A 27,677-nucleotide genomic window follows, 5' to 3' on the forward strand; every position below is an offset into this window, starting at 1 on the left:
CTTAGCGTTGTCCCAGTCTGAGGGTAAGGTTGCTGGGGTAGCTGTACTCCCCAGCCACCACTCAGAGGATAAGAGATGCCCTTTGGAACTGGGCGTGGAGTTAAATACCCGGCCACTTCTGGTTCTCTGCAGCAAAGGGCGGCGGGCAGCCCGAGGGCAGTCCTCAGGCAGAGACGGAGGTGCTGGCTGGGCAGTGACAGTACAGGGGGGAGTTGGTGTGCCCCCAGACGGTGAAAGAATCCAAGGCTACACAGATATGGATTGGGAGACCATTAAGAGATTCACACACGAAAGTTTCTAGATCCCCTTCTGTTCTATATAATGAAGGAGGTTTAAAGTATAAAAGAGAAAGCTGATCAGCAAACCACAGAAAGATCACCAGGCAACACTGAACACCCAGCTGAGAGACTATGACCTTGTTACAACACCAAACACCAACAGCAAGCAGGTGTGACGGGATGATGGGGAAAAGAGGAACTTGGAACAGAAAAAGCAAATAGAGACAACAGAGGGGCCAGGTGGCTGACAGTTTTAACAAATTTGAAGAACAGGGCTAATGGGAACAACTGGGTGGGAAAATGGGGAAGGGTGAGAGGGCGTGGCCAGGGGGAGATGTGTGTATTTAAGAGTTACGAAAGGAGAGAGTCCTGGGTGATGAGAGGCCCAGGGTGTGGCCAGGGCAGTACATAGATGGAGCAGAGGTGAAGGTCACTGGAGTTGAGGAGGTCAAAGAACTAACAGGTGCTGGCCGCCCTAGCCGCCCACTCCTCCTCACCTCTCCTCCCCCCGCAGCCCGGGAGACCACAGCGAGAAGCCAGGAGCATGTCAGCTTCAACTGCAGCAAAGATGACATGTAATTTAGAAACTTTATGATTTAGCTCAAAGACTTGATTATTTCGCTTTATTATTTAGCTCCTAGGAAATCAGACTCTACAAGACTGAAGACAGAAGTAATTTAAGAAACATCCACAGCAATGATGTGCCCAGTTTCTTTGAAAAGTATCCCAGAGGTGTTAACTGTCCCTCCAAGATTCAAGATCACCAAGAAGCAGCAGACTGTCTTCTTGGTTTCACTGTTAGACTTGAATATGGAGATAACGCTGAACACTGCAAGGACTTGGTACCGGATCATGCAAGAAATATTGACAGTGCAACTGAAAATGCGGAGCCATCCATCAGTCTGGATGAAATAACCCTGGTTTTAAGGCTGATGGGATGGTTTTGGCTAACCTTCTTCGGAAGTCACGGTGAGGACCCGGTAATGCTTGAGGCCATTTGTGTTTTTGTCCCAGAGCTCCCGGGGGCAGATGCAGTTGCCAAAGCAAATCCAACAGAAGAGGGCTTTGCCTGGTGCCTTAGTCAAGAATAGCTCAGAGCAGAGATGCAGTTCTTAGTGAAGCGGCTCCGATTCTGCTATTGCCGCGCACAGAGGAGCAGAGAGCTACGCACGGGATGCATGAAGCCCTAGCAGCTGCTCAGGTGTTTCTTGCTGATCCAAAGACACACCAAGGGTGGGGGCCGGGCGAGAAGGACAGACCCAGACTGGGGAGACTGGGGAAAGTTGGAGGATGAACATTGTAGGATTTCAGCTTCTCACCAACTTCGTACAACTGGGAAACACAAACGCTCTGGCATGTGTCTGGAAATCAAATGCCACATTTTTGAGGGAGGGATCCAGAAGATTGAGGTGTTCTAGTGATTCACCATCATTGCTTTTTCTTTAATAAAGTTCAGGAAAGCAGGGAAAAGAAAAAGGAACGGGGGCACCTGGGTGGCTCAGTTGGTTAAGCAACTGACTCTTTGACTTTGGCTCCGGTCATGATCTCAGGGTCCTGGGTCAAGCCCCAAAGTCTCCCTCTCCCTCTGCCCCTCCCCCAGCTCTCATTCTCACATGCTCTCTCTAAAATAAATAAATCTTAAAAAGAAAGAAAGAGGAACTAACAGGGTGGATGTGGAATGAGTCATTTGCATGGACACTGAAGACCCGGAGGAAGGCTGAGAGCCAGGTGTGGAATACAGCAACACTAACCGTACGAATAATCACTAACATTTACTGAGTGCTCACCATGGGCCAGTGCTGTGCTGAGTGCCCCCACATATCTGTAGCCCATATAATCTTTCTTCTCTTCCTTGGGGTCTCCGCTTAAGTGCCACCTCCCTCCCGGGCCCTCCCCCCAACGTAGCCCCTCTTTATTCTCTACCTCAAGCCCTTCACAGAATATACATCAATTTATAATTATTTTAGGCTGTTACTTTCCAGCTGAATGAGTGTTGGGTGCCAATACCACTCTACCAGGTGGTTACTATTCCTATCCCACTGTGCACCTAAGAAAATTGAAGCACAGATATTAAGTAAGTGGCCCAAGATCACATAGCTACATGGTGGCACAGCTGAGCCTGGGGCCCAGGAGTCCGTGACTCCTAAAGCCTACAGTCTTGATGATACCAGCTCCAAAAAAAATCTCCAGTGAGTGAGAGGAGATAACCAGGAAGTGGGGAGAGGATGGGGCAGAGATGGGTGTACTGGGTGATATAATAGTTGTAAGAACAAGGCCTTCGTGCTAGAAACGGTTCAGAAGTGGCACTGGGGGGGCGCCTGGGTGGCCCAGTCGTTAAGCGTCTGCCTTCGGCTCAGGGCGTGATCCCAGCGTTCTGGGATCGAGCCCCACATTAGGCTTCTCCGCTGGGAGCCTGCCTCTTCTTCTCCCACTCCCCTTGCTTGTGTTCCCTCTCTCGCTGGCTGTCTCTATCTCTGTCAAATAAATAAATAAAATCTTTAAAAAAAAAAAAAAAGAAGAAGTAGCACTGGGAAGGAAGGAGGTCTCTTACCCCACTTCCTGCCCACCGGTGTTGGAGAAGTGGGCAATGAGGACCATCCTTTCAAGAGAGCTGCAGAGAAACCTTCCAGAGAAGCAGTCAAAACCCCACAGTTTAGAGTTTAAGGACCTGCCAAGCTAGACCAAACTTCCTTTCATGATTTCACAATACTCCATTTGGATCAATCCATATTTTATTTCCCAAACGCATCTTGTATATTTCTCCCTCCGAGACTTTGAAGCTTGTGATTCCTCCCACCCCAAATACATTCTCCATCTCTTCTTCACTCCCTCCTCTGCTGCGAGCCTACCTAATTTTCAAGTCATGGCTCAGGTTCAATTCCTCCACTAGCCCTCTCCTAAAGGCACCAGCCTCAACCAGCCTTGTGATTCTTTCTATTCTCAGAACTCCACTAGCCTATGCCACTGACAGAGACCAACTAGCCTTCCTGGCATCCCCACAGCACCGAGTGCCATATTGCTTCCCACATATCCATTTCCTGGCTGATACCTGCCTGCAGAGGAAAGGGGAAATGAATTGGCAATGCATAGCTGGCCATTAACTGGAAGCCCAAGGCACTTACTGCCCAGTATCAGCTTCCAGCTGCCTCCCATAGGCCCCACTAAGTTTCTGCCTATTGGATTCTGAACTATAATTTGAAACAGTTTATCAATTCTGCACAGCAACCTTCAAAGGAGATCAGTTGGCCTTCAGAGCCACCGTTCTCAGATTAATATCAAGCTAACAACCTAGTTGGGTGTACTGGTAAACTACTTAGCTTGTCAGCTAATATCAAGTCAAAAACAGAAGCAAGCAAGATGCTTTCAGGGGCCGTTGCTCAGCAGGGATTGTTTCCTGAGAAAACTTCCAAGACACTAAAGTGCAAAGACCCAGAACTAAATAAATCCCTGCTTAGCCATCCTGAGTCTGTTCCTGACAAAGTTTAGAAGAAGCAAAGCAGCTCTAAACCCTCTTTCTCTATGGGAGTTTTAAGATATGGTTCAGCGTGCTAACTCCTATCAACAAAGAAAATTATTGATAAACACAAAGGGCAATTAGTAAAGAACCTGGAGACATGATTCTTGTCCCAATTCTGCCCTGGATGATGCCCGTCCCTTTCCCTCTCTGGATCTCAGTTTCCCCACCTGAAAAATGAGGAAGTTGAACCATATCATCTCCAAGGGACCTTCCGACCATAAAATCCTTTAACTGCTTTCTGCTCTCCTTATTACAAAACATCCAATTATTCATTGAAAGCCATTAATCATATGTTATCCTCAGGACCACCACATATGACTGTTCAGGTTGTACACTGAACAAGTCCAGAGGTCACCATTCACATTATAGTCCATGTAAACTATACCCTTGTGTTGGGTGGTGCACAACATAAAAATCCATACATCACAACCTTGATTATGCTCTTCAATCTTGTAAATATTTAATGCTTCACTTTTTATTTTCTTAATACCCATTGTTTCCCAGCCATGTGTTCCTACCAGCAGAGATAAAACTACATTAATATCTGGTACTGAGCAAAGTATTCCCTTATGGATTAACTCTTACTTATGGACAGGAACTGAGGATAATAACGCGAATACACTCTGTTTATTGATCACCTACCATGTGCAAAACACGTTACATGTATTACTACATACACATGTTTAACCCTTATGAAATCCTATGAAGTGTAAATTACCATCTTTATCCTGGGATTAAGTAAGGGAGATTCAGTAAACTGCCCAAGGTTCATAACCATAGTTACAAAGGGGTGGGAACAAGGATTCAAACCCACCTCTGACTCCAAAGTTCATCCTCTTTCAACTCCACTATCCATTTCACCTGCCATATGCTCCAGAATCCTCCTACAAACCCGACGCTGGGAGTAGAGCCTACTTAAAAAAAAAAAAGATTTTTTTAAAGACTTTTTTAAAATTTATTTAAGAGAGAGAGTGAAAAAGAGAAAACACGAGCAGGAGGGAGGGGCAGAGGGAGAGGGAGAAACAGACTCCCTGCTGAGCAGGGAGCCTGACTTGACTTGGGGCTCAATCCCAGGACCCAGGGATCATGACCTAAGCCGAAGGCAGATGCCCCACCAACTGCCATCCAGGCGCCCACCCCCCAAAAATTTTTTTAGATAAATACAAGTGGGAATGGTCCAAAAGTCATTCCTTTCCAACAGTTATCAGTGAGCAAAGAGGATTCTAGAAAGAGTCAGACTTAAAGAAAGGAAAAAGAGAAAGAGAAAGAAGCTTTAAAGTGGGACACACTGTGCATAGGAGCCAGGACAGAGGGGAAAGCCCAAAGATGGGGCAGAGGTCATCTTGCCCTAAATCAGAACCGGGTAACACCTTCAACTTCTCCCCAAGGGCTCCCGATCACCTGATCGCCCCACATGCCAGCAGGCTGTGCACTCACCAAGTCACGGCGCTGTGAGTACAGTGAGAGTAAATAATTAAATCTCGTGTCTTTGCTTTTCATGCCTAAACTCTCTCCATGTCGGAAAAAAAAAAAAAGAACACCTAATGCGATTTTCCCCCATAACTGTGTGCCTCCTTTCGTGTTCAGGCACGAACATAAATAACAATTAATTATGAACTATGGTTCCAAAAAGAATGTTAACAAACTGGTTTACTGGTATTTTTTTTAATCTCTACCATAGTTTGAGCCTAAAAATAACAAGAAAACTATGATTACATCCAATGAGTGTATATATGTGTGTGTGTACTTAAAAAAAAAAACTCTGGGGGCGCCTGGGTGGCGCAGTCGTTAAGCGCCTGCCTTCGGCTCAGGGCGTGATCCCGGCGTTATGGGATCGAGCCCCACATCAGGCTCCTCTGCTGGGAGCCTGCTTCTTCCTCTCCCACTCCCCCAGCTTGTGTTCCCTCTCCCGCTGGCTGTCTCTCTCTGTCAATAAATAAATAAAATCTTGGGGCGCCTGGGTGGCATAGCGGTTAAGCGTCTGCCTTCGGCTCAGGGCATGATCCTGGTGTTCTGGGATCGAGCCCCACATCAGGCTCCTCCACGGGAAGCCTGCTTCTTCCTCTCCCACTCCCCCTGCTTGTGTTCCCTCTCTTGCTGGCTGTCTCTCTCTCTGTCAAATAAATAAATAAAATCTTTAAAAAAAAAAAAAACTCTGCACAATTCTCTGCTGCCGTGTATTTATACACCATAGTGAGAATATATGTAAATATATACAAACTCTATATCACATATGCATACATGTACACATACATAAATACATGTGCACACATATACACATGCATGCATATGTACATACGAACTATACATTTTATTTTAAATCACTGAATTGTATATTTATCATGGGCATTATTTTATAGTATGCAAATTAAACCTCAATAAAGCTGTTTTTAAAAACCACCCTGCACAAGATTTGAAAGCAAACTACAAACTAGCTGAATGTATTTGCCACAAAAATAACTGGAATAGAGGCATCCTTACAATAATAAACCCCTCAGGGGTGCCCAGGTGGCTCAGTTGGTTAAGTGCCTGCCTTCAGCTCGGGTCTTGAGCCTGTGGTCCTGGGATCGAGCCCCGCATCAGGCTCTCCGCTCAGCAAGGAGCTCCCCCTACTTGTATGCTCTCATGCTCTCGCGCGCTCTCTCTCTCTGTCAAATAAATAAATAAAATCCTTAAAAAAAAAAAAAAGAACCCCTCAAAATACTAAGAAAAAACCCTTTACATCCCAGTGGGGAAATGGGCCAAAAAAGAAATACAAATGATCAATAAATATGTGAAAAACCATATTCTCTAGCAATCAAATAAACATTTTTTTTAAAAAGATTTATTTATTTTAGACAGAGAGAGAGAGCACGAGAGTGCAAGTGTGAGTGGGGGGAGGGGCAGAAGGAGAGAATTTCAAGCCAACTCCTCGCTGAGTGCCAGCCAGATGCGAGGCCCCATATGGGGCCTGATTCCAGGACTCGTGAGATCATGACCTGAGCCGAAATCACCAGTTGGATGCTTAACCGGCTGAGCCACCCAAGCACCCCTCAAATAAACATGGTTTTAAGAAATAAAAATTGGGGGACAATTGGCTGGCTCAGTGGGAAGAGCATGTTATTCTTGATCTCAGGACTGTGAGTTCAAGCCCCACGTTGGGTGAAGAGATTACTTAAATAAGTAAATAAACTTTTAAAAAATATTTTATTTATTTATTGGAGAGAGAGAAAGCATGAGTAGTGGGGAGGGGCAGAGGGAGAGGGAGAAGCAGGCTCCCTGCTGAGCAGGGAGTGGGCACGGGACTCAATCCCAAGACCCCGGAATCATGACCTGAGCTGAAGGCAGACGCTTAACTGACTGAGCCACCCAGGTGCCCCATTAAACCTTTTTTTAATATTAAAAAAAAGAAGTAAAAGTTTTAATTTATAAAAATGGCAACTTCCTTTTTAAGGTTCTATCCAGAACTGGGGAGGGTGACTGGCCTAGGCTGAGAAAACTCCTGGGTCTCCCAGATACCACCTCTCTTCCCAACCAAGACTGAATTCTCCTGCTCACACTTCCACGTCACCCTAAATTTACATCTGTTACGCCTTCTTATTACCGACTGTTTACATGACTGCATCACCCAGTTAGAGTTCAAACCCCTGAGAACTGTGGCTTATTCTTCAGTTTCTTTCGGTGGCACAGAGTATAAACCCCACACATATTCATTGTATGTTTATTGAATGAATAAGGAGGGGAACTGGTACAAGCTTTCCGAAGGGTATTTTGATCAAATATATTAAGTCCTTAAAATTCATATTCTTTGACTCACCAATTCAACACTTAGGTATGTGTCCTAACCAAAATGTACGGAAAGTTGTATATACAATGATGTTCCTCTCAGGGTGAGTTTTAAAAATGAAAATTTGGGGGGCGCCTGGGTGGCACAGTGGTTAAGCGTCTGCCTTCGGCTCAGGGCGTGATCCTGGGATCGAGCCCCACATCAGGCTCCTCCGCTATGAGCCTGCTTCTTCCTCTCCCACTCCCCCTGCTTGTGTTCCCTCTCTCGCTGGCTGTCTCTCTCTGTCAAATAAATAAATAAAATCTTTTAAAATAATGAAAATTTGGGAAAATGCAAATGTCCAGCATTCAGGAATGGATTAAATTTTTTTCTATCTTTATAGTCTGTTTATTTTTAACTGTGGTAAAATATACATAATATAACAACTTATCATTTTAACCATTTTAAAGTGTACAATTCAGTGACATTTAGCACATTCACAATGTGTAACCATCACCACTATTTAGTTTCAGAATATTTTTATCACCCCCAAAAATCTTGGACCTGTTGAGTAGTCACTCCCCATTTCCCCCTCCCCACCCCCCGGCAACCACTATCTCCTTTCTGTATAGATTCAACTATTCTGGATATTTCATGGAAATGGGATCATACAACATGTAGTCTTTTGTTTCTCGCTTCTTTCACTGAGCATTACGTTTTCAAGGTTCACCAATGTTAAAGCATGGATTGGTACTACACTTCTTTTTATGGCTGAATAATATCCCATTGTATGAATATACCATATTTTATATATCCATTCACCAGTTGATGGACATTTGGGGTATTTCCACTTTGGGGTACTGCAAATAGTGCCACTATGAACATTCACGTCCAACTTTTTGGTTGAACACCTGTTTTCGGTGCTTTGAGGCTAAAATACCCAGGACTGGAATTACTGGGTCATATGGTAATTCTATGTTTAATGGATTGAGAAATTTCCATACTGTTTTCCACAGTGGCTGCACCGTTTTCATAGATTCCATAGGATTCCATAGATTAAAGGATTCCATAGATTAAAATTTTAGTATGCAGTTTTGCAGTGCAAGACCATCCTGGCATGAATAAAACAAAGTCCCTTCTTTTAAGAAACTGACATTTGGCCTAAGGAGTCAGGGAATAAACAAGTAAATAAATATTAATCTTCTTTTGATTTTTATTTAAAAATTTGATTTAAATTTGATTTAAAAATGTCAAACCCATTCTTAGTATGCAGGTCACACAAAAACAGGCTGCAAGCCCAATTTGGCCCAAGGTGCTATGGTTTTCTGACCCCTGGCACAGATTCCCACATACCAAGGCTGATTGGGCTGCTGCCAACCTGCCAGGTACAAAGATCAAAGCTGCCCTGATATGACTCCTCCCAGTTGGCTACAATCAACCCTATCAGTAGGAAGAGGTAGGGTTACTGTTCCACCATGGGGGTTGGGAGGAATATGTATGGAACCCAGATGATCCAATTAGATCCCTCTGGATATCCCTTGACAGTTGTACTGTGAAGGGGCAAGTGCTGTAACCCTAGCCTGAGAAGCGCATGGTGACCAGGGGCTCAGACCACCACTGGGTAAGCCATCAGGATTTGAAGACACGCTAGTGAGGATAGGGATAGAGGAGGAGGGAGAGAATGAGTACCAGCTGTGGCTACAGGGGCTGTGGTTCATCCCAATAGCCTCCCTCTTCTAAGTTTTCCCCTTAGTAAGAGACACCCCTGGGACCTATGAAGGAGCTGCTACTCAGTAATGTATGGAGAAGGGGATCTGCCTAAGGCTTGAACTCTGGCCACCACGGAAGTGTGCCGCTCAGATCTCCCATCAGGGGTGACCCTACCCAAAGGGTGTAGTTAGTTGGCAGTCTCAGCCATAGTGCCTTCAGGATCCACTGCACCATTTGATCCGAGGCTGCGCTCTTCCCAGGCAGACCCAACCAAAGACTGAGCACAGTGGGGAACCTAGGGCCTGGCCATTTCTGTCCAAGAAAAGATTCCTCAATGGGTGATGAGTTGGTAAAGCTTTCTCTGAGCTGTACTTCAGTATGAGGTTCTTCCTAGCCATCTCTCTTCCTTCCCCCTTTCTTTTCACAGGGTCAAAACTGGTCTGAAGACCTTCCCTGCCCTCTCCGGCTCCCTTTCCCCTTTTTATTTCACAGGCATCAGCCCCAAGAAATCTCTTGCATTTCTTACCCCATCTTGGTATCTGCTTCCTGGAGGACATAACATATAACCTAGCAATTGCCTTTCTAGATATTTACTCATGAGAACTGAAAACATATATACGAAAAAAGACTTGTGCACAAATGTTCATGGAAGTTCCATTCATAATGGCCCCAAACCAGAAACAACCCAAATGTCCAGCAACAGGTGAATGGATAAACAAATTAGAGTACAGCTGTGTGTGTTAGGGTACTCCAGAGAAATAGAACCAATAGGACATGTGTATGTGTATTTATCCATTCATTCATTTATTCATTCATATAAAGAGATGTATCATAAAGAATTGACTCACCTAGTTGTGGAAGCTGAGAAGTTGCAAAATCTGCAGTTAGTGAACTGGAGACCTATGAAAGCCAATGGTGTAAGTTCCAATCTAAGAACAGGAGAAGACCAATGTCCTAGCTCAATCAGACAGGCAGGCAAAATTCCCTCTTATCCAACTTTTTGTTCTATTTCAGTCTTCCACTGAGTGGATGAAAGCTCACCCACATTACGGAGGATAATCTGCTTTACGAAGTCCACCAATTCAAATGTTGGATGAGATCGTCCAAAAACACTTTCACTGATGCACCCAGAGTAATGTTTGACCAAATGTCTGGCATCCCATGGCCCAGTCAAGTTGACTGTGTTTGCTTGCTTTGCGTTTTTCAAACAGTGCCTGACTACAGCTCAGTGATACTCAGTGATCTCAGTACGGAGTCTCCTTGAGAGTCTCTCCCTCTCCCTCCCCCTTCCTTCTGCCCCTCCCCCTTGCTTGCTCACGCGCTCTCTCTCTCTCTCTCAAATAAATCTTTTAAAAAATTATATTTATCAAACTATTTAATGGCCAGGGAAGATATACTTTATAAAATATTTGGTGGGAAAAAAAGGCATTACAAAACTGTATATATAGTATGACTCCAATTTTCACAATTACATAAATGCATAGAAATGCATAAAGGTTTAATAGTAATTAATTCTGAGTGGTAGGATCACAGGTGATATTTGTTTTCTTTATAGTTTTATTTCCGAAATTTTAAAAATAAACACTGGACATTTATAACTAAGGAAAATGTTATTCTAAGACATTAAAATGAGGCTAAGATAGAACAAGTGATTTTACCTTAAGCAAATTCAAGGCAGCAGTCTATGTGCGAATAGACCCTCTAAGGAATATAATGAACAAATGTGTGCATTCAGCATGAATTCACCCACAGAGCAGAACTAGTGAGAGCCAGAGGTTAAAAGAAGAAGCTGAACACAAGTAAATTGATAATGTGTATATTATGTTTGTGCGGCAAAGTTTCCAACCCACAAGTAAGGAATGTCTAAGCTAAGTCCTCCCTAGTCCAGGGAACTTGGCCTGCTGCCTACTCATTAGTGAAAAGCCTTATAGGAAACATCAGGCATGAGTTATTAAATAGATTTTAAAAGCATGGTCCTAATTGATTGTTTGCCCATGGAGACAGAGACCCAGGGCTGAGCACTGTCTGTGACAATTGCCTGAATTAAACGGTTGTACCAGTAAAATTAATCTTGATATATGGCTCCAAGGTTTTGGTTCTGCTTATAGAGACAGGCTCAGAATTCCAAGGTTTTAACACACAGAATTTGCACCAGTGAATCTCCCTTTAGCAAGTAGCACAGCTCACTCAGTCACGATATCTGTGCTACGGCACATAAATTAAAAAAAAAAAAAAAAGCTGTTTCAGGATCAAGGAAATTCACAGTTGTATATTTTACATTTTGGTCTAATTTGTATGGTTCTGAGAATACTATCCAAGGAAAGTGGTTTTCTGACATAAATGCCAATGAAGGGGCGCCTGGGTGGCACAGCGGTTAAGCGTCTGCCTTCGGCTCAGGGCGTGATCCCGGAGTTCTGGGATCGAGCCCCACGTCAGGCTCTTCTTCTATGAGCCTGCTTCTTCCTCTCCCACTCCCCCTGCTTGTGTTCCCTCTCTCGCTGGCTGTCTCTCTCTCTGTCGAATAAATAAATAAAATCTTTAAAAAAAAAATAAATGCCAATGAAACATAATTTCTTCAAGAAGAGGTGCAGTACCAACAGACCATTTTCAGAGATTAACATTTGGCCTTGGGGAAAATTACCAGCCCTGGTATTGTGCTCAGAGTGAAATGGGGCGCTCTTAACCACACCGGGCAGCCCTTTGATGAGGGAGTGCTGTACTTCCACAGTTGCTTGGTGGATCTTTCTTCTCCCCCACCTGCAGCGCATCTATAGTTTGGTAAATTGCCCATCTCGAGCTCCAGCTGGCTAAAAGATGCTCATGGTTTCTGTTTTTCCCACTATCATCTTTTTCAAGGCTCTGGGATCCTAGAGCACAAAAGATCAAAGGGGCATTTGGTATGTGAAGCAGAAAGCAATTCCAGTTAGTAAATATTTGTGCCTCACTTGTTCCTTTCATTTCTCCATCATGATGAGTAATAACAGTAATTGCTAACATTCAGAACAGACTTCATGAGCATGCCACCTGTGCAGGTTACACTGGGTACCACACTCCAAACAACCTTGCACTTGGCTTAGTGCTCTGCTACTGTCATCTTCGTAATTTTTGAAAATTTTCATTTTGCACTGGGCGCCAGAGATTATGTAGCCAATCCTATTACCATTTAGAGGGCAGACTGTTTATAAACCTTTACACATATTAAACTGAGCGGCTGGAGTACCACCTACTGTGTAAATTTCCTCCATCTCTTAAGGTAATCTACAGAAGGCTATTTTCCTGCCACTAAAAAATGTCTAACTCAAGAGTGGGGAGTGCTCAGCAAGACCTTCCTACACAACCTACACAACCTTCTGTTTAAAAAAAAAAAAATTTTTTTTTAACTTTTACACTACTGCCTCATATCACAAATCTGCAATTACTTCAGTTGTTATTTGCTTATTTTCTATGAAAACCTAAGTTCCATGTTTTTCATCACTGAATTTCCAGCATCTAGCACAATGTCTGACACATAATGGGTAATTAATAAATGTTTTAATACATTTTGTCCAAGGCTTCTGGGAAAACATAAACGCAGAAAAACAATAGCACAACAGACATCGCCACCCATGTCACGTCATGTAATTGCTTTGGATGCTGATTGATGCAAAAGTAATGCTTTTATGACCTTTTGCAAAATAAAAGCCCACTTCATTAAACAGTAGTTGAGTCCCTGCTATCTGCTTGGCATTGTGCTATATGCCAGAGGCATTTTAATAGGTGATCCCTCATCTCCAAAAGTTGAATCTGATAGAGCAGGGGATTATTCTCAATTTGTGGTCTGGTAAGGGTCCCTAGGACCCTTTCAGGGGGTAAAAAGTAGAGTAAATTATTTTCCTTTTTCGTGCGCAGTCTCTCACAAATATAGAGTGGAGCTTCCCAGAAGCTACATGATGTGTGATGAAGGATAGTGGAATGTGTGCTTGTGTGTTATTATGACCTAAACCTTTTTCCACGTTAAATCCAGTTCAGTAAATATTAACAGCTATAACCCACATAGGCAGAACTTTTTGGCGTCTTTCATAATTTTTAAGAGCGTTAAGAGGTTCTGAGACCCAAATGCTGGAAGGACCATTGCAACATAGGCCGTTGGCAACAAAGAATAGCTATGGATGACTATGGAGACTAAGATGTGAGGTCTGGGTGGGTTCCAATCAAAAGGTTGAGAGCGGCCTTTAATCAGGAGGAAATAGGATGGACAGGTGGAGAAAATGACCGCGAGAAGGGTGTGAGCGCGGGCAGCCCCGACACAGGTTCTCAGAGAGTGCTCCCTGGCGAGGCAGGCCCACCTCTCCGCAAGGACACAGGCCTCCTTCCCTTTCACATTCAATACTAGAGGCTGTAAATTCTTCCCTTGCTGGTCAGCGATCTAATAAAAGCCAGGGCATAACTTGACCAAGACAGGAAGTCGTATGGCGGTCTCTCTGATTTCTAATGTTTAAAACTCTGGTTAGCAATAACTGTAAAGTTTGGCGTAGAGGTTAAAACGTCTGCTTCCTGTCTTAGATGGGAGGAAGGGGAAAACCAGTACAAGGCAGAAAAAGGCGGGAAAATAAAGCACTAAAGAAAGAAAGAGCGGGCTTGGGGGAGGGGGAAGAGGCCGCTCAAGAAGCCAATGAATGAGACAGAGGCTGCGGCACGTAGCGCCGTCGCCCGCCTGCGCAGGCGCACGCCCGGTGATCTCGCGGGAAAGAACCGTTGCGGGTCCCGGCGTTGAGCCCAGGTAGGAGGGGGTGGAGGCGGGAGTGAAGTCTCGCGAGAAGAGGCGGTTTCGTAGCGGAGCCCTCTGGCTGAGAGTGTCTGAGGATCCGCCGCCGGATCCGCGGACGGTTTACTGAGCCCGTTAGTGCCCCCGCCAGACTCACGTCGCCGTCATGTCCCGCTACCTGCGCCCCCCCAACACGTCTCTCTTCGTAAGGAACGTGGCCGACGACACCAGGTGTGTACAGAGGAGGGACTCCGGGCCTAACCGGGAAGGCCGCAGGCGCTTGGGGAGGACCCGTGCGGCGGCGGCGGCGCGCTGGGCCGGGGGAGGGGAAGGCGAAGATGGCGGGTCCCGCGCGGGCTTTCGGGCCCCAGCTAGGCCGCGCCGCCGGCTCAACCGCCGCGTGGGAGCGAGGGCGGCTCCCCTGGTCCTCCCAGGCCGCCGCGGGGAACGCGGGCCGCGTGGCGGGGTTTCGGCTCCCCTCCCCCTCCGCACTTCGGAGCCCCTTCCTCCCGGCTTCCTCTCGGCACGTCCAGCCCCGCTGCGGCGGACATCAGCTCCCCATTGATTTGAAGTTCACGTTCTTTGGGGTACACGCCCCCTCGGCCCAGAGATATTTTTTCGGTTTTGGTAGTTAAAAAAATTGCAGCAGGGAAATAACGGGATCGGGGGAGGGGCGTGTATGGCGAAGCATTCGCAACCCTTTTTTTGTTGTGTTATAGTTCTGATTTTTAAAATGTTGGAGATGTTTGGAAAGAGGGAATGTCGAAAATTGAAAGATAAAATTATTCCAGTTAGACAGTGCGAACTAGTTCTTCCCATTTCCCGGAAATAACTGGTCACCCTTTGAGAAGTGAGGTTTAGGAAGTCTACCATTTGGATGTTGATAAGCTAAATTGGATTAATCCAGACCGTGCCTTTGTTCTCACCAATTGCCTTAATTGCTTGAAGTTGCCGTCAGAATTTTTTGGAAAAGATCACATCACTAGAAGAGACGTTACGTTTCCCAATCACTCTAACCCCCCAAAAGTGAAATTTATTTTGGTAGCTTGTGTGATTTACGTTTTTCCGTCCTAACTTTAAGTAGGAAAGTAGACAGTGTTATAGCATCTAGAAAAATTTTTCCTTCGTTTTGACCTTTCATTATTTAAGGAGTTATATAGATTTGTGACTTCTATTTTTCAAACCTTTATCTACCTCCTACTAAGTGTCTAACCCTGTCGCTAAAATTTTAGGATGAAAGTACTTGGTATTTTTCATAGTACTAATGTATGTTTGATACTACCAAAAAAAAACATTAGTAATACTTATATGCAACTTAGTTCTATTGTGCCTTTTATGAAAAATTAATGGTGTGGTTAGAAACAATAGATAAATTTGTGACCAAGTTTATTAGAGGTCTTTTCCTGTTAATGTAAAATAGTAGAAGATTTTATTACAAACTGCACTATCTTCCAAAAATCTTGGATCTTAGCATTCCTTTTTCAGAAAGATAGATTGCCTGCGTATTTTTCGTTATGTTCTTAAAGTTGGCTCTTGATGTTGAGATTTAGAAAGCTTGTCTGTTTCAGGTCACCCAGGGATACAGCACAGTCCCTTTCATTAATTGACCGATTACAGAAAGATACCTATTTCTTACAAAGAAATTCTTTTAAAGAAGTGAACATAAAAATCGGGGGTCTTTTTATGATGTTTTAGGTCTGAAGATTTACGACGAGAATTTGGTCGTTATGGTCCTATAGTTGATGTGTATGTTCCACTTGATTTCTACACACGCCGTCCAAGAGGATTTGCTTATGTTCAATATCCTTTCTTCAGATGGCTGATTAGTGAGGGGTGTTGAAGTTTGAAATTCAAGTTTATGTAAGAGGTAACATCTAAAAAGTAGTTTACTTTTGTCCTCTAATGTTTAATGTCTTCAAATTTGTGAAAATTAATTCTGACTCACACATTGCTCTTAACTATTTCTTAAAGTTAATCCAAAAATAGTAAAAATATTTAAATTCCCATTCGTGCTGCTGAAACTCAAATCAGTGATTATAAAATGTGATTTAAATTTGAATACATTTTGGTTGCTACCACCTTTAATGTAAGTCAAATTAAAAGTTAATATGTTCTTGTGCTTAGCAATTAAAGTTTGGTATTGTCTGTTAATTTGAATCACTTGATCAAAAACAAATTGTATAACAATGAGGTAAACTTCTTTAATATTGTCCCCTAATTTGCTGTCCTCTGTTGTTACCTCAGAGAATGTAAAGCTGTACAGTTATGGCGACCCCAAAGAGAAAGCATGAAAGAACCTTTAGAGTAGAGTTCAACACTTAAGGCAAGTAGACAAGCCAAAGACCTCTTAAGGATCAGGCTTGAAGAGAAGGGAGAGTTTGGGAAAAGAAAAAATAAAGAAAAGCTGGAAGAAGGACAAGCCTAATGGGAGACAAAGCCTCGCTTTATCTACAAAAGGGGGAAAAGGTTGTTTTTCAAAGTTAAAGATAAAGCCATCTGTCATATTTGGCCAAGCATCTCATGACAAGTCCTTCTGACAAGCACTTAAAGAGTTAAAGGTCAAGATGAAGTTGAATGATGGCCAAGATTAAAGGAGTCATACCTGATGTATCCTACAGAATAACTATTTTCCTTTTTTTTTTTTTTAATGTTTTGTAAGCAGTTAATTTTCAAAACTATTCTGGTTTGGTCTAGTGACAAAACCTGTAACTTGATTTATGTGGGCCTTTGATGTTGTGATTGTGGTCTTGTATAAATGCACTCTCTCTTAGCTTGTCAAGTTAAAGTGTACCAGGATATAATGTTGTTAAGCTTAAACTCAGCCTATTTCTGTTTTGGACCAGATGGTAGATCCCATAGGGTAGTAGGCAGTGCTCTTTGGAGTAGCATGAGGTTCTGGGGTCAAGCCGACTCCATAGAGCTGTGCTTAAAGGGGAGACAGGTGCTAGCACTGGGAACTACTTAGAAACAACTCTGGTCTTGTAAGGTCAAATCCACTGGAGATACGACCAGTTTATAGATCTTAAAGTGGCGGGGGGGCGGGGGCACACGCATACTCCAGACTTCTAAACTTAGTTCTGTGAAGGCTGCTGGTCCTGCGCTGCTTTAGCACATACCGTCAGTTAGCCCTGAGAGGATTGCAGAAGGCCTTATCCCTTGTATGGGTACCTAATCAGGACCTACGGGAAGTCATTCCCTGACCCAGAGTTTTAGCTGACATTACTTCCTTCAGTGAGACAGCAAAGGTTTGGGCTGTGGGCATCGGGCTAGGAAAACTTGTTACACGTGCTTAAATTCAGTGGGTCTCTTGAAACTTAGCAGGGGAAATGTTGAAAGCTGCTATTTCAGCAAAGCTAGTGATCAAGGACAGTTGGGGGAATTGGTTGCAAAGCTCTGCTACAGAGAGGATAAGAGCTATATTTGGCTTGGTTTAAAAAAAAAAAAAGCGATGCTTTCTGGCTTTCGGTGTTGACCTGATTTTACCTAGTTTGGGATGGCCTGGGAATCAAGATCAACAGTAGTTTGACTCAAGAGAGTATGTGATAGTTGGGCCAGAAGACAGTCATTGTCTAAAGGAGAATCATATACTTCTTATACACAGTCTTTCTGTGGTCTTAAAATAGTTAAAAAGAAGTAGGTCTCAGGATTTTGCAAAGATCCCGAGTACAAATTTCTCCGTAACTAGCATCTGAGTGATATCTGATCCTGTTCTCAATAAGCCTTCTCTTAACATGTATAGTAGAACTTTGCCGTGGTTCATCCAGCCCAGGATTCTGTTTTTGAGGATAGATCCGGAGAATGAGTTAATCTCAATAATTTTTACACATTTTAATCCTCCAAAAAGTAAATTATATTCTGCTTCCTGGCATAGTAAGTAGTATACCCATTAAGTGAACTTTTTTAATACTTTAGAGCCCAACTGCATTAACCTTGAGGGGTATTCAGTTTATAGCACTCAAGGTTCTAAACTACCTATCAGCCTTTGCCTTTTCATGGTGAAAGCCCCATGATTTTAGGACTTGGGGAAACCTGTCTTTCATTAACATGCACATGATAGCTTGAGGAAGAGGGAGCTGGGAACTTGCTGTGGTCCTTAATTCCTCTCAAAACAAAAAATAGGAAATCTGGTGAGGCAGACCTTTTTAATATCTGGAATAAACAGTAGTATCAGTCTTGAAGGGAGTGTGTCTCTTCAAGGGTGTGTTTTAATCAGCTCAAGATCTGCACTTTTGTCTCTCAAATTTGAGAACTATAAATGGCCAAGTTAGAAGAGTGATTTTTAGGATAGAATGAAAATCTACACCCAAACTTAACCCAGTTCCCTTTCCAAAGCTTTTATATCAAACACTGCTCTGAATATTTGCTTGGATTCCATCCAAATGGTGGTTTTAGGAAAGTAGCTAAATTTGGGCAGAATAACTTTGTAATGCCAAGAGTTCTCATAGTATTGCTGACAGTGAGGGAAGAGGTCAGGCAAGGCAGCAGCCTCCCCCATCAAAAACCGGTACCAGCCGTTCCTGTGTCAGGTTCATAAATGTTATCTTGACATTCTCAAGGTGAAAACCAGTCCCAGACCCCCTTCTTTGCGGGGAGCTATATGTTTAGTATTATAGTTAGGGCTTTCCAGTCCAGGAGTCTTTAGAAGTGGTCTGTTACTTCTTGACCGCATGCTTTTACAGTCTGTGCATGGATATAGTACACTTTTGCTATAGTGATATCTTCAGTATTTATTGCTTGATTCTGTCTTGATATCCACAAGTGGATAGCATACCAGTCTTCCCTGTATGGTATAAGAAAGACAATTACATGAAATAATAATGTTAGATATATCAGAGAAAAACAGCAAAATAAATTTGAAGTTAATGCTTTATCTCTTGTAAGGTATATTCTGCTTGCTTACACAAGAACTATTGGCATTTTCTTTTTTTCCTTTGAAACAAAAATATGAAAAGCAGTTTTGGTTTTATTTTAAGAAATTTTTGTTTTAGTATGCAACATAGAACTGACATTTTTCTTTTTTGTTTTGTAAAACTTAAAACTCAGGAAAAATTTTTGATAGGATTACTTGGTAGTTCAGCTATAACATCTTATTTAATAACTTTATAATATGTAATCCTGTGTGTTTTCAAATGTATGCTGTAGGAAGTCACAAGTGCTTTTATGCTGTGAAGTGTCTATAGCTGAATCAACCAACCCTAAGTGAGGTCTGGATGATTTTCTAAAATAATATTGAGAGATTGTGGATTGTTCCAGGCTTACCAACTGAACGTTCATTCATTATCAAAATATGTAAAACTTCCCAAGCCCCTTAACATTTAGCACATTTGAAGATGTCCGCGATGCCGAAGACGCTTTACATAATTTGGACAGAAAATGGATTTGTGGACGCCAAATTGAAATACAGTTTGCACAGGGGGATCGGAAAAGTAAGTATCCTTATGCTTGATATATGTATATATATAATACTTCATTTTTAAACAGTGCTTTGATATCTCTTTTTGGAAGTATTTGCAATTTGTCTATGTTCAAAATCTAAAAAGAGTTTTTGAAAAGATAGAGTATCTCACATACTTTGCAAAAAGGTAGAATGTGAAGATTAAAATGCCTGAAATGTGTTTGGACTTGGGGATGGAATTAAAAGGGAAATAATTTGGAAAGTATTGGGTCTTTTCAGCCGTTCGTCTTCATAAAGGTCTTCAAGGTATAATTGGGTATTTGGGTGCTTGGCTGTGGAAATGGACAGATAAAATTGAGAAGGATTACAGGTGAAACCTAGAATCGGTTTTATATTAGTCTGTGGTTTTTATCATGCAGGCAAGCACCAGGTGTTTGCCGCATGCTAATGAGGCAGGAGGACAGGCTCTGGAGTCAGATAGACCTAGGTTTGAATTTGGGCTGAACCATTTTGTTACTGTGGGCAAGATACTGAAAGAGATGAAAATAGCTGCTGAAGAGAGGAGCGCAGAGGTAGGCATGCAGCCGGTAATTCTGTGGTTCTTGGGTATTTGCTGTGGTATTTATATAAACACACACTTCCAGTATCTGCTTCATAGAATTGAATGAGATAACAGAAATTGAATACTGTCCAGGGATGCGGGTATGTCTAAGGCATGCAATAAGTGCTCTTCTCCACCTTTGTTGGGATCTCTCAGAACCGTATAACCATGTATCACTGCATTTTGTTACTAAAACATTGTTCGTAGGCTACCAATAAGTATTTTGTCGTTGCTAATTGTGCTCCTAATAAATGAAAACCATGTAGAATAATTCCAGATTGGCAGATGGTTCAGTCATTCATATTTTAATTTGGAAATTTTTAAAATGTGGTGGATTTTCTTAATGTTGAAGTAGTTGGCATATTTTTGGACAACAAGCTAGATGGTGAAAAGGTCTCTGAAAAAGTAGTTGGGAAGATTGAGAGTGTCATTTTTAATATAAAACAGTATTCTGATAGACGTCCTCAAAAACAAATACCTTTTCCAAGATTAGTAGTCATTATTAACCTTGACACGACTTGGGGGCATAAGGGAAGAGAAAACGGAAATTTTTCCTATAATTTGAAGACTAGAAATACTAGGTTTTAATGTTCTTAAATATTTCTGTTCTGTGTATTTCATTAGCTCCAAATCAGATGAAAGCCAAGGAAGGGAGAAATGTGTACAGTTCTTCACGCTATGATGATTATGACAGATACAGACGTTCTAGAAGCCGGAGTTATGAAAGAAGAAGATCAAGAAGCCGGTCCTTTGATTACAACTATAGGAGATCTTATAGTCCTAGAAAGTAAGTGTGATGTGTAGTACAGTAATCTGTCAGAAAAGATTTATATTTGTTAGCTTTTAATTTTTTTTTATCTTTTTGTACACTTTAATTATATACATTGTATGCTTCATTGAAACTAAAAATATTTTAGTACTTCATTTAAAAAGTTTTATGGCTCACTTTTTTTAATTAGAAACTTTAAAAGACTGTAAATAGACGTTTGTCACTGTTTGCTCTTTCTGATGTACTTTTTAGCAGTAGACCGGCTGGAAGACCACGGCGTAGCAGAAGCCATTCCGACAACGATAGGTAAATAACTTTGCTTTGAAAAAGACTCATATGTTTTTCAATTTCAGAGTGAACTTTTGCTCTAAAAATAACAAATTTGATTAATATAGAATCTAATTTTTACTCTAATTGTATCTCTCCTCTGTTTTGAAAGATTCAAACACCGAAATCGATCTTTTTCAAGATCTAAATCCAATTCAAGATCACGGTCCAAGTCCCAGCCCAAGAAAGAAATGAAGGCTAAATCACGTTCTAGGTCTGCATCTCACACCAAAACTAGAGGCACCTCTAAAACAGATTCCAAAACACATTATAAGTCTGGCTCAAGATATGAAAAGGAATCAAGGAAAAAAGAACCACCTAGATCCAAATCTCAGTCAAGATCACAATCTAGGTCTAGGTCAAAATCTAGATCAAGGTCTTGGACTAGTCCTAAGTCCAGTGGCCACTGATAGTATAAACCTTGATATTTTTAGGCATGTATCATTCATTTACTCATAGTTTGGTTTACTTAAATTATCAGGAATACAATGTTGCAATGATGCTTAAAAAACACTTGTCAGTTTTCCCTGTACCAGGCAAATGGTTATAATTAAAATGATATGCTGTTGAGAAGCCACTCTTAAGAGTCCAGTTTGTTTAATGTTATGGGCAGCTACCAATTTGTGGTGTCTCTGTATATTTTTGTAAAGATTCTCATTTTTTATGCTTGAAGTATTGGTGAAAAGATGTTGGTTGACCATAATTTGCAACATTGTCTTATTAAAAATAAACTTTCATATCCATATTTGGTAGAACTGTTAACCTAGAAATGTAGCTTGCTAATAAGATAGAATGATACAAAAGTGAAGTTGTAGCCACAGTACAACACTGACTGATCAGACACATTTAGGTTCAGGGTGGACCTTTTTGTCTTGTTAAGATGTCTAGGCCCGTGATAATAGTTAATTTATGACCGAGCGTGGAATAGTTCTTTTGTTAACCCCACTGTCTTGGGGAATGATGCCAACTGGTTTAAGTAGGATCTGGGGGAAGATTGAGTTTTTGACTGAAACATGGAGCCTTCACTGTTTTTTTTCTGGTTTCTGTGAGGATTTGGAACATATAAACATCAGAAGAACTCACCTTAAAATTTGAGCAGGTCAATGATGGCAGAAATAATTTTAAGGGAAAAAAATGCTCTCATGTAGTTACTCTAAACTTGAAGGAGCATTGTTGGACATATTGCTTAGTTTTCTTACTGCTGTTAAAAAGCAGCAAGTAAATTGTTTCAAAGTAGATTTTGTTTATGCATATGCATAGTGCAAAAGAACTGAGTTTTGATGCTTATAGCACTCAGTCTGTGCATTTGTATCAAAATTTGCCTACCGCTTTATGAAGGAGGCTTGTTCTTCACACCTCAGTTTATTTCATGTGAGGCAAGTTGAGAGAGAACACTCTCATTCTAGGTGATTCTATGGTGCCATGAAATTTAAAATATTTTGGAAGAAGAATTAAGAGTCACAGCTCTGAGTTTGATTGATTATCAATGTAGTTCCTGGCAGTACCTGACTAAAAAAGAAAAGACCCTAACCATTTATAATATCTAGCATTTCTCTGAGAGATCGTTTGGGGGGCAATAAAAGGGACATGTCCTATCTCATTTCAGAATAAAAGCTAGCATCTTTAAAAATTTTAGATTGCTTGCTTGCAGGTATAAGAAAGAAATATTGTGGGGAAACGATTCCTTTTAGAGGATTACTTTTTTTCAATTTTGGTTTTAGTAATATAGGCCTTGCCTGTAAAGAACAAAAGATGGTTTTTAAATACTGTTTGTGGAATGTGTTTAAAGGATTGATTCTAGAACCTTTGTATATTTGATAGTATTTCTAACTTTCATTTCTTTACTGTTTGCAGTTAATGTTCATGTTCTGCTATGCAATCATTTATATGCACGTTTCTTTAATTTTTTAGATTTTCCTGGATGTATAGTTTAAACAACAAAAAGTCTATTTAAAACTGTAGCAGTAGTTTGCAGTTCTAGCAAAGAGGAAAGTTGTGGGGTTAAACTTTGTATTTTCTTTCTTATAGAAGCTTCTAAAAAGGTATTTTTATATGTTCTTTTTAACAAATATTGTGTACAACCTTTAAAACATCAATGTTTGGATCAAAACAAGACCCAGCTTATTTTCTGCTTGCTGTAAATTAAGCAAACATGCTATAATAAAAACAAAATGAAGGAAATAATGATTAACTGGAATTATTATAGTTTTGGATGAGATTCTAAAATAACAATGGAAACAATTCTTTGTAGATTTAGGAGTATTTTTAATCAGTGTTGCACTAGGCACAGCTAACTTTTCTTTGGAAATGATAGAACTTGCCAGAAAGGTACATCTTTTATATACTACTTAAAAATTCCTTATGTAATGTCAAAGTTGTTTCATGATTGCTTATTAAGCCCCTTGGGTTAAATAACATAGAAATTATTGGTAGTATTAAGTATTAAAATGAAATTTGAGTCAGCTAATTGTAAATTTATATTTTGATTATTGGATGGACCAATAATTCTCTTCCCGTCCTAAACAAGATGCATTGGGCCTTGTATTTATGGCTTGATTTTTAAAATACTTTTGCATTGAATGTCAGTGAGCAGTTAATATTAAGTAATAACCACTTTGGGGAACCGGTTTAGGTATTTTATGGTTTGAATTCTAGCTACTTTATAATGACAACAGTTATAGCTGATACTTAGTATTTATGATGTGCCAGACACAGTCCTAAAATTTGATGTGTTAACTCACTTTTCACAAAACCCTAGGAGAAAGATACTTTGGTTTACCCCATATCACAGATAAGGAAATTGAGACACAAAAGGCTGTAAAAGGCAGATCTAAGATTTGAGTCCAGGCCTGGTCCTTATTGATTTTTGTTTGTAATGGTCTATAATTTGAAGAAAGTAGATTGAGGCGATAGCCCATTGAAACTGTTCTCAGTCTTTGTGTAGAAACAGAAGGCCTGATGATTCCATTTTCATTTTTTATTTATGTCACTTAATTTGACTCACCCTATTTCCTTGAGAACTTTATGTTACTTCTAAAGTGACATACCTAACAGTTTCAAAAGGACTAAATGATAGTTGAACCCGTGTTAGTTAGGATCCTGCTCATACTTGATGAGGATCCTTACACAGTGCTCTAATTTTGGGCTTCATAGTTCACAATTACGGAGTATCTACTGTGTGTCTGGCACTGTTGTCAATTATTAGAGTAGATCATATGAAGACTCAAGGGAGGACTGACACTTCACATCTCTTTTTACTTAAGATCTCTGCGTTTTGTTTTGTTTTGTTTTGAAGCCAAGTAAGCAAGAAGAAAAATGACAGATAATGCTTCAGTGAGAAAGGAAAGGTGCTACATAGAGTATGAGCTGTTAAGTTTACAACCCAGGGAAAAGACCTGGGAATTATTGTACTATTCTCTTGAAAATTTGGCCCAGTAAGCTGCTACATCCAGTTCAACTAACAAAATCCTGTATACCACAGAGAAGAATACAGAAAACCAAACTGACAAACATCCTTCTTTTATTTAAGACCAAACTGCAGCTGGAATACCCAGTACAGTTCTGCTTACTACACTTCAAGAAAGATCTGAGAAAGCGGAAAAAGAACCAAAGAAGGGCAGTTCAAGCGACCAAAGGGTGGGTGGAAGGTGCTGCAGTATGAATACTGTACGAATATTTTGACTCTGGTCTGAAAAGATAAAAGAATGTTATCGAAACTACATGGAATAATTGAAGTCCCTTCAAGTTTGAAAGTAAGCATTTTAGGACAAATAAAAGGAAATTCAACTTTGTACTTGTGGAAACTAATCCCTAAATCTGAATAGGTTTATATTGATTCGTGGATAACAGGTCCATAATAAATGATTGGAAACTAGGATGTCTGAATATCAAGGAAGACAGCCATAGTCTCTTACAGTGCCTCTATTGGTCTGTCTCAAACTGAATTGGGTGAGAAAAGGTATGGTCCAATATAAACTTTTTCTTGGTTATCTCTTAAAGTCAGTTCCATATTTGCTGTTGGCAAATCTTGCCTTTGTTTATTCCAGTGCCAGTGTTTTTCTGCTTAATGATTTATTTGTTGGCATCTAAGTTTATTTACTTGTGTGCCATGTACAGTTTACATCTTCCTTACACTCTTCCCCAGGTAAATTCCAATTATAATACTTGACATCTAGCTAAGAGGGTCCATCTCTTCTCACCTCTGTCCTAAGTCAGTATATTCAGCAAACATTTATTTACTGCCCTTCCTGTGGGCAAAAATTGTACTGGGTAATTGGGGAGAAAATTCACTTATTTAATAAATGTCTACTGAGCACAATCTAGTGAATCATTACAGTATGGCCTCATTGTTTTGAGGTGTATTCGTAACTATTTTACACCATTCATATCTTAATGTAATTATAAAACCCAGAATACTATCAAAGATAATTTTGTGGTTATCTGCCATTTAAAAGTATCCAGTATTTGTTTGCATCCCATTAATACAAATAATGAAGAAATGTTTTAATCTGTAATAAACTGATTTATTGTGCAGTGACTGTAATATACTAGAGTTATATTAAATTGTTAACTCTGCCTCCTCAAACACATATTAGGAAATAATCCCCAAAATAAGTATTTAACTTTGCATTAGATATAAAGGAGACTCTGGGTGCTATAATTAGATTATTTTGAGGCAGACAGAGAGCTGTTATCCCAACTGATTTAGTATGTTCTGTAATTGAGAAAATGTTCACCAGATTATACTTTTTAGTGATTTACATGTACATTTTATAGGGGACATGTTCTGTGTATAGTGAATAAATAACTTTTATAGTATCACAAAAATGTTTTGGATTCCTTAGTTCCTTATTAGGATATGAAGTTTGTTTATCTATACATTGACTCTCCATCACTCATATTTGATTTTTGTCATATTTCTGCCACATACTTTAAGCTTTTCATGTACAGTTATTCATCTAGAAATATGAAAGTGTTTAAGCCTTTAATTTATAAAAATTTTTGAAAATATTGCAGAATACACGTAACTGTGGGAGATACGAAATGGAGGTATTTTTACCCCCATTTGATTAAAAATTTTTTTTCAAACTTGCCTAAGATCACACAGCAAATAAGTGGCAGATCCCAGGTTAGAGTTCATGGTTTTTTTCATTTGGTTCCTCTTCACTGTTTTGTGCCCTTTTTTTTTAATCAAATGGGAAATTTTTTATAACAATAAAAGTAATATAATGGAATATAAAGTTCACATAGAAGGAAGATTAATAGATTTATGAAAAAAATTTAATATCAAAAAGTATTTTGTTTGTACTCTTTCTGGATGAAAGAGAGGTTAAATATAACACAAGATCTCACAGCTATTGTGATTCAGGCTCTCCATCCTGGCTTTCCAAATTTCAACCTCCTTGTGTTGCTTTTTGACCATATTCTTGTTTACAAAATCCTGAGATACTTTGGAAAAGGGAGCCTGTGACTTAAAACAGCACAGCTTGATAGCCGAGGAATAAACTTAATGGCATTTCTACCAGGAATGGCATTTCTACCAGGAGGTCGGAGCTTTTTAGGAGTAAATTGTTCTCATTGATAAATGATGTAAGCAGCCTATTTTCATTTAACTATTGGCATCTATAAGACGTTGATAGTTGCTATAGAAAAGTTTCCTTCTCTTGGGTTTTTTTCCTCTGTCCCCCTCCTCCAACAGTGTTGGTTACGTTGATTGCATTGTGTTTCTGTGTATTCCTAACAGTTGTTTCACCCTACTGAAATCCGGACTCTTTATTTGGAATAAAAAGCAAGGCATGTAAATTCCTTTCGTTGATAACTGACAGAGTAGTTTGTAAAGAAGAAAAGGCCTTTGTGTTTAGTTTTTTGTAGATCCCATCTCTTTGAATGCTAGAGTGAAATAAACTGGTCTAGGAGCCAAAAAATTTGGGGGTTTTTTTGTTTTGTTTTCCTTAGGTTTAGCTCTGCCTTCCACGTTTGTGACTGGGTAGGCTTTCGTCATTTGCGTAAGAAGCTTCAGAGATGTACTCTCCCTCCTGTTTTACAGAGTAATTGCCAATGAGAATGCAATTAAAGAAACTAGAAAACACCCAAAACCCTTCAGGTTTTTTTTCCCACCTTGTGCTTGCTTCTGGGAAGAATAGAACTTAACCAGAAATTAAATGTAAGGATAGGTCATGGACCCACATTCGTGTATACACTGCCATCAAAAAGATAATGGCAAATTTTTTTAAAAAATTAAAATTCTAACACTGACTGAAGGCTCACACTATGGCTTACTTCAGCCTTAGAGGATAGGTTGGTTCTCTTTAGTAACTTTGGTTCTCACAAGTACAATAGTTTGGGAAATTTCTGTAGGCTAGCCAAAACTGTTAGTAACCTCTCTGAGGAATGAGATGTTGATCTGGTCGTTAATCTTTTAAGTTATCCCTACCTATTGAAAACTTTATGGTTAAAAGCCTTTTGTACTCCCATCCTCAAGTCTGAACACTTTGACCACTTGAGGCAATCCCAAACCAGAAACCTAATACATACTGTGTAAGTCCAAAACTAACACACCTGGGCTGCGAATTGTAAATCCAGTGAAATTCC

At 40.5% G+C, this 27,677-nt stretch overlaps 1 protein-coding gene and 1 long non-coding RNA gene across 10 annotated transcripts in view; one reads left to right on the forward strand and one right to left on the reverse strand.

Annotated features, from left to right (window-relative positions):
* Positions 1-10,473, reverse strand: part of LOC123782218 (uncharacterized) — a 48,317-nt gene extending 37,844 nt beyond the window's left edge. For 2 of the 4 annotated variants that reach the window (XR_015722770.1, XR_015722768.1), the window contains exons 1-2: positions 10,099-10,473; positions 4,610-4,706 (exon numbers count right to left, since the gene is read on the reverse strand). This is a non-coding gene — a long non-coding RNA (uncharacterized LOC123782218). The remainder of the gene's footprint in view (positions 1-4,609; positions 4,707-10,098) is intronic. The other 2 variants (XR_015722769.1, XR_015722767.1) reach the window with 2 other exon arrangements.
* A 3,564-nt stretch (positions 10,474-14,037) lies between these two features.
* On the forward strand, positions 14,038-27,012 carry SRSF10 (serine and arginine rich splicing factor 10). Of its 6 annotated transcripts, XM_045782155.2 has the most exons (7): positions 14,039-14,225; positions 15,690-15,794; positions 19,317-19,420; positions 20,615-20,777; positions 21,012-21,065; positions 21,199-21,300; positions 24,616-27,012. In XM_045782155.2, exons 1-7 carry the CDS (start codon positions 14,161-14,163, stop codon positions 24,674-24,676), a joined length of 654 nt encoding a protein of 217 aa, XP_045638111.1. In that variant the 5' UTR covers positions 14,039-14,160; the 3' UTR covers positions 24,677-27,012. The 6 variants fall into 6 exon arrangements, with proteins under 6 accessions (XP_045638107.1, XP_045638111.1, XP_045638105.1 ...); XM_045782151.2 differs by lacking the exon at positions 24,616-27,012 and having other exon boundaries at positions 14,038-14,225; positions 21,015-21,065; positions 21,199-23,460; XM_045782149.2 differs by lacking the exon at positions 24,616-27,012 and having other exon boundaries at positions 21,199-23,460.
* The last annotated feature ends 665 nt before the right edge of the window (positions 27,013-27,677 follow it).

This window comes from Ursus americanus, chromosome 33, assembly GCF_024610735.1.
Source record: "Ursus americanus isolate L20-20 chromosome 33, mUrsAme1.1.p, whole genome shotgun sequence".
In the NCBI taxonomy this organism is placed as follows: domain Eukaryota; kingdom Metazoa; phylum Chordata; class Mammalia; order Carnivora; family Ursidae; genus Ursus; species Ursus americanus.